Source organism: Oryctolagus cuniculus, chromosome 1 (genome assembly GCF_964237555.1).
Source record: "Oryctolagus cuniculus chromosome 1, mOryCun1.1, whole genome shotgun sequence".
NCBI classification, from domain to species: domain Eukaryota; kingdom Metazoa; phylum Chordata; class Mammalia; order Lagomorpha; family Leporidae; genus Oryctolagus; species Oryctolagus cuniculus.
Genome location: NC_091432.1, coordinates 14,916,427 through 14,927,275, shown reverse-complemented (window position 1 = coordinate 14,927,275; position 10,849 = coordinate 14,916,427). Strand labels below are relative to the sequence as shown.

The window sequence follows — 10,849 nt, the reverse complement described above, 5'->3', positions numbered from 1 at the left end:
AAATGGGTCTACTCCACCCAAGCCTCCTAGCCTCAGAGAGCTCATGGGGCCAGGACACAGGGGCAATCAAGGAAGTGAGACAAAGTCTCACCTCCAGTGCTATCCCCCACCCCACCCCAGCCCTGAGCCACTCACCTGCCACCTGGAGACTGAAATATCTTCAGACCCAGGGAAATAAACAGGAGGTAGGACTCCAAGGATCTATCCCACCCTGCAAGCCAACCAATCACATGGACTCCTCTTCTTTCCACCCTTAATCAAGTGTTCAGTGTCCCCACCCCATCCATGAAGCTCTTTTCTCCCTTCCAAGCCCCCTGTGTCTTCCCTTCTGGTCTGATGCCCCTAGGCTCTCTGTTCTCCATCCAGACCCCCACCTTGCCCCACGCCAGCCTCTCCCACTGGACGCCTTTGTTCTCTGCTCTACCTGCTCCTCTCTCTGGTCTCTGTCTGTGCCTGACTGCCCTCCTCTCCCCTTCTTCCCCTAGCCCTGCCACTAGGATCCTGTGGGTGGCTGTGAATTCTGCTGAGTGCTTCCTTCTCTCTCATCTTGGTGGGGTCCAAAGCCAGTTCTCCTGTTGCTCAGAGCTGTGGAGGCAGTTGCTAAGAGACAGTGAAACGTCAGTACCTGGCCCTCGAGGAAAAAAAGGGGAGTGATAAAGGGAGTGTGGAGGGGGAATGATGGAGGGAGGGGGAAGAGGGAGGGAGCAGAGAGGGAGGGGAAGACCTGGCTCAGGCGGAAGCCGAGTACCCAGGCAGCCTCAGCACAACCTGAGTTTCAGAAAGAAGCATTCAGATTCTGTGAACTTTCTTCTAAACATCCTCTCTCACATTCCCCTGTTGGGTCAAAGCAGGGCGACGGGGACCACAGGATAGGAAACCACAGAAGATGCTGCCCAGGGATCCCGGAGACATGGAGGAGGAGAGGCCGGGGGAGGGGAAGAGCCGGGAGAGCAATCTGTTCTGAAGCCAGCCAGCGAGCCGGCGAGCGAGTGAGCGGGGATTCCAGGATGAGGGAGGAGACCGCGTCTGCCGCAGATTGATGGCTGTGTCCTTGCAACGGAGTGAGTAGGCTCACGAGGGCCTGTGGGTGTGCACGGGGAGACCTTGGGGCTCAGAGAAAAGAGGCTGCTTAAAGGGGATCTGGGGTGATTTCCCAGTGGGTGGGATGGAGGCTGGAGACAGTGAAGGAAAGAAGCAGTGCTGGATCTGAGGGGGATGAGGGTAGGACAAGGGAACACAGAAGGTGGGCAGGGGAGAGGTGAGGGGCCACTGAGGGCTGGGGTGCCGACTGCGTGGTTGCTCTCCGCCCCTCTGCCCAACCAAGTGTGGATGTGGACTCCGGCAGGGCAGTGAGGGGCGGCAGGAGTGGGGAGTGTTTGTGGAAAAGGATGCTGGGATGAGGGCTGTGTGCTGAGGCTGAAAGACGGTGGGGGCAGACCAGGGAGGGGGTTCTGCTGGAGTGTGTGTGCAGAGGAAGTCGGCGAGGTGCAGGGGTGGGGAGGCAGGACCCTGGGGCAGGGGAGGGTATGGGGGAGTCATAGAAGAATGTTGTGTGCGAGAGAGAGACAGGCAGAGAGGGTTTCACAGGGATGTACAATCGGCCAGAATGTGGATACGCGTTCTCGCTAGGGTGGGGTGTCGGGTGCTGATGAGGGTGAGGCTCTGAGGAGAAGCAGACGCCTCCAGCCCAGGGCACAAACAAAAGAGGAAACCAGCTGCAGGTTGGGACAGGGAGGTCAGTGGAGGCAACCATAGAGGAGGGGGCCGGAGCGCCCCATAGCCCACCCCTGGGAGACAGAACACAGAGAACTTTGTGTTGGGGGGAAGAGAAGGAAGTGGAGAGGGTGGGGCTGCAATGCAGGTGAGCGGCAGGGCTGCCCAGGACACTGGTTTTCTCTGCTGAGTGCTTTCCTTGTTGACAGAGTGAAATCTGCCTCCACCTGCTGCCAGCGGCGCTGTTCTGAGGGAGCCACTGGTTGGAGAAGCAGCCCCAGCCCTCCTGGCTGACTCCCAGCCTGTACCTCCGGGACTCATGGCTCTTTCCCGCCTCAGCTGTGGCCCAGGCAGTGGGTGTCACTTGGGGTCCTCCCCTCCCTGGGGATTCCAGAAGCCACAGAATCCAAAGAGTCTCAGGCTTCCAGGAGGCCCGTGGAGAACGACACTCCCCTGAGCTTCCTCTCCAAATCGCTCACCCTGGGGCCCCTTGAACTCAAGCCCACGAGGTCACCAGGAGACATGGCCTCTGAGACTGTGAGTGCTGCAGCCCCAAGCACCGCCCTGCTTCCTAGTCGCTACCAGGCAAGGCTTGAGTTTTCTTAGAAGAGGCACCTTTCATCTTCCTCACTGCTCCCCTCCCACCTCTCAGACACAGAGCCGAGAGGAAGCACCCGGCAGGCATGGGCCAGAGGCACACAGAAGATCAACAGGGACCCTTCCAACACCTGCTGGCAGCTGGGCCAGCACCTTCCTGGCCCCCTTCCTTCCCCAAGTGCTGAACATCTTTTCTGCCCCTGGGGGGCCTCGGTGGGGTTGCCTGCCCTCCCTGGGCTCCAAAAGGCCACTTCCTACCCATTTCAGGAAGCTCTTTGGCCCCTAGAGGCTTCCAGGAGAGGCTTGAGCCATGACCCCACGTGCTCAGAAGCCCCACCTTTGTGGCTCGGGCCCCTGATGTAGCTGCCTTCCTGTGCCACTGACTCTCGGTTCCATGGACACAACCTCCATGAGCTCCCTTCAGTACTGCTGTTGGCAGCTGCCTGAGACGGGTGACACCTGAACCCAGCTGCCGTGGCCTGGGCCCGCTCACCCAGCCATGCTGCTCATCTCCCTCCTCCTAGCAGCTGGCCTGATGCACTCGGATGCCGGCACCAGCTGCCCAGTCCTTTGCACGTGTCGTAATCAGGTGGTGGATTGCAGCAGCCAGCGGCTCTTCTCCGTGCCCCCGGACCTGCCGATGGACACCCGCAACCTCAGCCTGGCCCACAACCGCATCGCGGCCGTGCCCCCCGGCTACCTCACGTGCTACATGGAGCTCCGAGTGCTGGATTTGCGCAACAACTCCTTGATGGAGCTGCCCCCGGGCCTCTTCCTCCACGCCAAGCGTTTGGCACACCTGGATCTCAGCTACAACAACCTCAGCCATGTGCCAGCTGACATGTTCCAGGAGGCCCATGCACTCGTGCACATCGACCTGAGCCACAACCCGTGGCTGCGGAGGGTGCACCCCCAGGCCTTCCAGGGCCTCCTGCAGCTCCGAGACCTGGACCTCAGCTATGGGGGACTGGCATTCCTCAGCCTCGAGGCCCTGGAGGGCCTGCCCGGGCTGGTGACCCTGCAGATAGGAGGCAACCCCTGGGTGTGTGGCTGCACCATGGAGCCCCTGCTGAAGTGGCTGCGGAACCGGATCCAGCGCTGCACAGCGGGTAAGGGAGAGGGCAGGTCTGGGTGGCCAGAGAGGAGGGCTCGCTCCCCAGTAACAAAGTCTCCAAAGAAGAAGAGGGGGGTCCTAGAGCTCTGGAGCACCTACTGTATACCCTGATCTGTGCTTGCCTCCCATACACCAGCTCTTCCTGTTAACAAGGATTTGCTGAGTCCCGGCAATGCAGGCTGGGCGCTGGGACCCCACTCGTTAATGAAACAGACATGCCCTTCCCTGGGGCACTTACCACCTAAGGAGGCAGGCAGCCAGTGGAGAAGTGAGAATGGGTAATCGTGGGTCATGTTGGCCTAGCTTTTCACCATGAGAACTTGGCATGCATTACTCATTGGATCCTCTTTGTTATGAACCCATTTTACAGGTAAAGAAACTGAGATTTAGCACGATGAAAAGACTTGCTCAGAGCCACTCATTCACAGAGTAGCAGGGCGGTAGATAAGCTCCAGAATTATTTGACTTCTAAGCCCTATTCTTCTCTACCGGGCTGCTTTTTAAGCATCTGAAGTGCAGGGAAAATTCTCGGAGAAATAGGAATGACTAACACTGCGTTCTAATACTTCCTATCTTCCAGACCCTAATCTAAGCATGTTGCATGCTTTAGCCCATCCTATCCTCACAAGAACCCTAATGAGGTCCCCACTCCACAAAGGAGGCAACCAAAACAGGAAGGCTCAGTAGCTTGCCCAGCGTCACACAGCTACTAAGTCAGAATTCGAACTTGGGGGTGGGGGAGGTGGATCCTGAAGTCAGGCTCTGGGCCAAGAGGAGAATCAGGGCTTGCCTGAAATCCGGGCTGGCCAGAGGGCCCGGGCAGAGTCTTGAGGCTTGGGAAAAGAGCGGGGAGCTGACAGAGGAGCTGGGATATGGCTGCTGCACCAGCTGACTCCAATGCATTGGGCCTGATGGTGACGAAGTCGCACGGTCTGAAGGGCTCGGCCTTACGTGGCAGTGTCAAATCTGACCCAGAGGCAGGCAAAGCTCAGCCCCAGACAGCAGCCCCCTCTCTGTGATGGCACGGAGCCTCCTTGGCACAAGCACCCAGCAGGAAAGCAAAAACAGGAGTAGCTGGAGGTACTGTCCCAGGGGCTTCCCCAGAGGCTGGGCTCTGTGTGTTCAGAAAAAGTGACACCGGATGAGGTAGGAGGGGGAGGAGAGCTGAGTGGGGCGCCCAAGACCAAAATAGTCTGGGGGGGAGTGGGGGCTGTGGGTCACGATTCCAGTGTCTCCACAGAGCTGTGGGAGGAAGTACTCTGGCACCAAAATAGCTGGAGATGGAGATGGGGTGATAGTGGGGGGCGGGAGGGGGAGGCTGCCTGGAGCAATCGCCCACCGCTCAGCCTCTGCAGGCTGGTGTCTGCCTGTCTCTCCCGTGCACTAGACAGAAAGGGCCCCGCAGGCACGAAGCTGCCATCACAACTGGAGACTCCTCCTCTTCTGGGACCTCCGAGGTCCCCACTGCCCGGGAAGTGGGAGGGGGCTCCATGGTCCATGCAGCCTCGTCCTGAGACAGGGAGGGACCCAAGCTCCAGGGAGAGACGATGACTGTCCACAGGCCACAGTGACGAAGACAGCAGGCCAGAGCCTGAACCCCAGGTGCCTGCTCCTCCACAGGGCACCCCCTAAGAGGTCTCTTGGGAGGAGGAAACACAAAATCCTCCCAGTGTGGATAGGACTAGGTGACACACTTCCCTTAGGCCTGCTTCTGTTACTTTCTCTCTCTCTCTTTCTCCTGGAATTCTCATTAGAATCTGTATTTTCTGAGAGGGGACAGGGGGACTAAGAGGATCCTAAGGAAGTCGTTGGGATAAAAACCTGACTGAAGACTGGTTCCCTGACTCAGCAAAGAGCTTTGTGAGCCCCAGGCTGTCATCAGCATGCTGTGTGGTCCTGCCAGCTGTGTCCCAGTCTCCTCTGGCTAGCCCACGTGGGTTACTCCATAGCAGCCAGGTCTCCCTGTCTCGCCACTACTACCCCCAGACACTCAGAGACTTTGGGGTTCAGCATCCTCTGGTTTTCAGAGGAGAGCCTCGAGCCCTGTGCAAGCCAACGTGCTGTGCACGTCTGGGTCCTGTGCACACTCAGGGCTTGCAGAAGTTTGCATCCTCCCCTCCAAGCCTGATATTCCATGTCCATGGATAACAATGCCCCTCCACTCACTTCTCAAAAGAATCAAACCACAACCATCATTTTATTCTCTGCCTGGAAAAACCACCAGATGAACACAGAGCATTTATAGATCACCTTGATTCTCTTAGAAAACTTAGGTTGTTTTATCCTCTGCTTTAGAGGCAGAGCAAGAGAGCCAGAAAGGCAAAAAAATAAAAAGTTGTCCAAGGTGAGAGCTTAGAATGTTTATCTACTGAACAGAGATGTGACTGGCCAGGCCTCATACTGCAGTGGCGTAACTGCCACTCTGACTTCCAAGGAGAATAAGATAAGACCGCTGACAACCCATGAGGCATTTATAAATGCCTGGAAGAATTGGGTGGGAGCTTCAATGCTGGAGAAAATAGCAGTCCGCCAGAGGAGCAGCCCTCGGCTACAGAATACAACCCCCCCCCCCCAGTGGCCTGTATACCGATAAAACCTCACATTTGCATAGTGCTTCATATACACCAGGACCGTACCACACCACTTTATACATTAACCCACTGAATCATCACCACAACCTTATGAGGTAGATGCTGTTATTATCCTTGCTTATTATCAAGAAACCAAGACATAGAAGGGTTAAAAAAAACTAATTTCCAATCATACAGCCAGGCGAGGATCGAGAGCTCATACTCTTTTATCTTTTTAAGGATTTTATTTATGCATTTACTTGAAAGGTAGAGTTGCGGACAGAGGGAGGGAGAGACAGAGAGAAAGGTCTGTCATCCGCTGGTTCACTCCCCAGATGGCCGCAACAGCCAGAGCTGGCTGATCCAAAGTCAGGAGCCAGGAGCTTCTTCCGGCTCCCCACACAGGTGCAGGGGCCCAAGGACTTGGACCATCTTCTACTGCTTTCCCAGGCCATAGCAGAGAGCTGGGTAGGAAGAGGAGCAACTGGGACAAAAACCAGCACCCATGTGGGATGCCGGCACGCACTGCAGGCAGAGGCTTAAACTACCACACCATAGGTGCCAACCCCAAGAGTCCATGCTCTTGACTCCAAACTGCACATCTGGAAAAGCCAAATGGGTCAGTAGAAAGATCCAGTGCTTTGCAGTCAGACGGGCGCCTGTCTTCGTAGAACAGACTCACTGAGCACTCCCTGTGCACAGGACACTGCCCTGATATGAAGGACACCAGGGGAGGACCGTCTATTCAAGGAGAAGACAGATGATAAACAGACAGACAGTGGTAAATTCCGCAGAGAAGACTAAAGCAGAGTAGGTACAACAGAGGCCTGGGGGAGATGAAATGGGAGTGCCAATTTGCTTCATGGCCCAAAGAAAGTGAAGGGCAGAGCTACACGGAGATCAAGGGGAGAGGCCCTGGCACCCCCCTCCTCCCTGCTCTGGAGGACTCGCCTTGGGTCAGGGAAGATGGGAAGGCATCCTCGGGGCCCCCAGCAAGGACTTCGACTTCCGGCTGTGTGAAGATGGGAAGCCAGCGGAGCGTTTCCAGCAGAGAGCAACCCTGCAGGACTTCCGGTCTAGAAGGGTCGCTCTGCTGAGGGTGCTCAGTGCTTAAACAGAGTAAGGACAGAAGCCCAGAATGCAGTTGGGAGGCTGCTGTAAGAGAAAGGGGTGCTGGGGCCAGCACTGTGGCGCAGTTGGTTAATCCTCTACCTGCAGTGCGAGCATCCCATATGGGCACTGGTTCGAGTCCCAGCTGCTCCTCTTCCGATTCAGCTCTCTGCTATGACCTGGGAAAGCAGTAGAAGATGGCCCAAGCACTTGGGCCCCTGCACCTGTGTGGGAGACCCAGAAGAAGCTCCTGGCTCCTGGCTTTGGATTAGCTCAACTCCAGCCATTGAGGCCATTTGGGGAGTGAACCAGCGGATGGAAGACCTTTGTCTCTCCCTCTCACTATCTGTAACTCTCTACCTTTCATATAAATAAATAAAAATATTTAAAAAAAAAAGAGGGAGAGAGAGACAGGGGTGCCCCACAAGGTCCCCACTCTTCCACTGGCTATACAGCAATTTCCTAAACTCTCCAAGCAGTGACTTTCACATGGATAAAAACAGTGCTACAAAGATGTACCTGGAGGTTACATTCTAACCTGTTAGATAAACAGGTTATAGATAGTAAATAAACATTCTAACCTGTCAGAGTTACAGGGGAAGGGACGAGGGGGTGAGAGAGAAAGAGAGAGAGATATCTTCCATCCACTAGTTCACTACACAAATGGCCAGGGCTGAGCCAGGCCAAAGCCAGGAGCCAGGAGCTTCATCCAAGTCTCCCACGTGGGTGGTAGGGACCTAAACACTTGGGCCATCCTCTGCTGCTTTTCCCAGGCCATTAGCAGGAAGCTGGGTTGGAAGTGGTGCAGTCAGGATCTGAATCAGCACCCACTTAGCGGCTTTACATGTTGTGCCACAGCGCCTGCCCCAAGGAACATAAGTCTTAAAACACATTGAAGATACTCAGTGAATGTCCTTTTTCCTCCTTCTTGGGAGTTGTGGGGATTCTCTCTCACCCAAGTGGCTCACTCTCCCTGGGTTCCTATGCTGCAGATTCTCAGCTGGCTGAGTGCCGGGGTCCCCCAGAAGTGGAGGGTGCTCCCCTCTTCTCACTCACCGAGGAGAGCTTCAAAGCCTGCCACCTGACCCTGACCTTGGATGATTACCTCTTCATCGCATTTGTGGGCTTCGTCGTCTCCATCGCGTCCGTGGCCACCAACTTCCTCTTGGGCATCACAGCCAACTGCTGCCACCGTTGGAGCAAAGCCAGTGAAGAGGAAGAGATCTGACATGAGCGCCTCTCATCCCTCCATGCTGCCGACTGCCACTGCTGCCGACCATTAGAGACCCCCGCCCTGGCTGCCCACTCTGGGTCCATGGGGCCCTGGCCACCTCATCATGGCTCAAGTAAGGTCAGGAAACTAACTTTGCGTAAGCATCTACTTTGGACGGTCACTGTGGTAGGAACTGGGTATTGTGAGATGAACGGATCCAATCCCAGCCCTCAAGTACTTCCTTCTAGTAGAGGAGAGAGAGCCCAAAACGATCCGTTTGATACAGCGTGTCAGTACACCAGACACAGAGTTATGGAAGGTCACAGGCAGGGCCATCAACTCTGCCTAGCAAAGTCCACGAGAATTCTAAGTGGTGTGATTTGTCAGATGACTCATCAAAAAAAAAAAAAAAAAAGTCCACTTTGTCACGTAGGCAAAGGAAGGTGAACAGAAGCAAATGACAGAGGGCAGAACATGCATAGTAGGGGGAGAACAGTGAATTATTCCTTGCGTCTTGGGTGTACAGAGGGGGCGTGGCACAGGACCAAAACATTCCCTCAGGCATGCAATCTGTCAGCCCTGAGCACCACCAGCCATTGCCTCCAGAGAGCAAGAATGCCTCCACGCCACGGCCGCCTCCTACATGCAGCCACCAGGTGAGACCACCTCCCAGTGACTGCCTCTCCCTCCCCACCCATACTTCATCACCAACTGCAGCCTGCTGGTGAGGTTCCTGGCAGCAGCTGAGAATGGACATCTTCAGTGCCCATTCTCCTACCTTGGTCTCCTGTCTCTCGCCCAAGCCTTGACTTCAGAAAAGGGAGGCAGGAGGCCTAGCAACTGGGGCACAATAGTCCTGGCACTCTGGGACTCCAGTACCTGACTGCTCTTGCCATGGTGCTCACACAAGGATCTCATCAGGAAAGTACACCCATTCGGTGTCAGTGCCCAGGGCTAAGGGAGGACAACGCCACCACAGTCATGACCGCAGGAGGGTTTGCACTACCTTCCAAGCAACTCCCCTATTGAAGCAGAAAGGCGAGAGAGCTGTTAATTACTGAGCACTTGCCAGTGTTAGGCACTGTGAAAAGCTCTCTCCACAGACAACTCCCTTTAACACACACCGCCACGTGTAGAGGCGAATGTTGTTGTTCCCAGGTTACAGGTAAGAAAATCGAGATTCAGGAAGGTTAAAGTCGTGTGCCACTTAATGAGCAAAAGGAAGGCTGAGCTCTTTCCACTGCCCCATCCAAGTGGGGAATACCATATTCCCTTCTCAAGTGATCCACATTCCAATCCGAGAAGTGCTGATGAGGTTCCTAATAAGGACCGGGCACTCCTCTGGGCACGTTTGTATCTATTGGCTTATTTATCTCAATTCTCAGGCAACCCAACCTGGTGGTTTTTGCTACTCCCACTTGACAGGCAAATTAAGTATAGAGAGCTGAGAAATTTACCCAAGGTTATCTGGATAAACCCTGGAAGGAAGGTGGTAGAAAACTCCATCCAGGGAAACTGTGCCTAATCAGTGGGTCAAGAACCAAGTCACTTGATGTGCAAAAGCACAATGCTCATCATGCTGTCGTCATCTTCGTGTTTTTCACCAGTTTTATCGGCTTCGTCATTGCCTTCCCCATGTCTCTTCAGCACTGGATAGTTAATGAAGTGCCGTGGCATTGGTGTCCTTGACTCTGTTCAACTGAACTCTGTGCAGGAAGCAAACCGAACATCAGTAATTCTATCTGGAATTCCCATCTGGAATTTTGCAGATGAGAAAATGGAGTCTCAAGATTGCCTAAGTGGCAAAATTGGGGCTTTATTCCAACATGATTCTTTTTCCAGTGCCTTCCCAGGTGCTTGGGTAAGAGAATGCTTGGCAGGGTTGGGAAGTGGGGCTGTGAATTCAGCGTCCATGAATATGTGAGTAGATGAGTTAAATAAAGGGCAGTAAAACCCAGTTGCTGTGTAGACTGAGATAGGCTGAAGGTAGGACAAATTGCAGCCTCTGAAACACAGGGGCACCACAGGTAGCATTTGAATAGGAAGTAAATAAAGCATTAGAACTGGTGGTCATGCTGGCAGTCATGTAAAAAAATATTAAATCTCTGGGAGGCAGAATAGGAAGCTACGTTAATCACTCCCACTCGAGCCCTGCTGTGTCATGTTGGCAAGAGAGACTAAAGGAGAGGGGAGATCTGTAGTGAGAACTTCTGCCAGGGAGAAGGAAACTTTAAAGTACAATCCAACATGCTGGCAAGACCAGTCAAAGTGAGAATAAAAACGGAGGATGTCAAACTTGCCCTCAGCCCCAGCAGGCTCCCTTCATCCCATCCTCCGGCAGTCCTAAGACAGATGAAGAAGGATAACACATCATCTTCCACGAAGTCTTCCCCGCTCATCGTCCCTCAGCTAGCCAACCAAATGAGCCCCCAGAAACTTTGCTAGGCCTGAGGGACTTGAACCTTGCAGCTCCTGACTCTCACTTCCAGTATCTGGGTGTTCCTGTGACACCTGAAGCAGATCTGCACCCCC

At 54.5% G+C, this 10,849-nt stretch overlaps 1 protein-coding gene across 1 annotated transcript; it reads left to right on the top strand.

The window, feature by feature from the left end:
• Positions 1-750: 750 nt before the first annotated feature.
• LRRC55 (leucine rich repeat containing 55) lies at positions 751-10,631 on the top strand. The gene is made up of 3 exons (XM_008271286.4): positions 751-1,061; positions 1,923-3,419; positions 8,097-10,631. The coding sequence occupies exons 2-3, from the start codon at positions 2,810-2,812 to the stop codon at positions 8,330-8,332; spliced, it is 846 nt and encodes a 281-aa protein (XP_008269508.2). The 5' UTR covers positions 751-1,061; positions 1,923-2,809; the 3' UTR covers positions 8,333-10,631.
• The last annotated feature ends 218 nt before the right edge of the window (positions 10,632-10,849 follow it).

Excerpts from the sequence above, each read along its gene's own strand:
- LRRC55 (XM_008271286.4), top strand. The coding sequence starts at position 2,810 with ATGCTGCTCATCTCCCTCCTCCTAGCAGCTGGCCTGATGCACTCGGAT. Across the intron at positions 3,420-8,096 it reads GATCCAGCGCTGCACAGCGG|ATTCTCAGCTGGCTGAGTGC; the intron begins GTAAGGGAGAGG and ends CCTATGCTGCAG.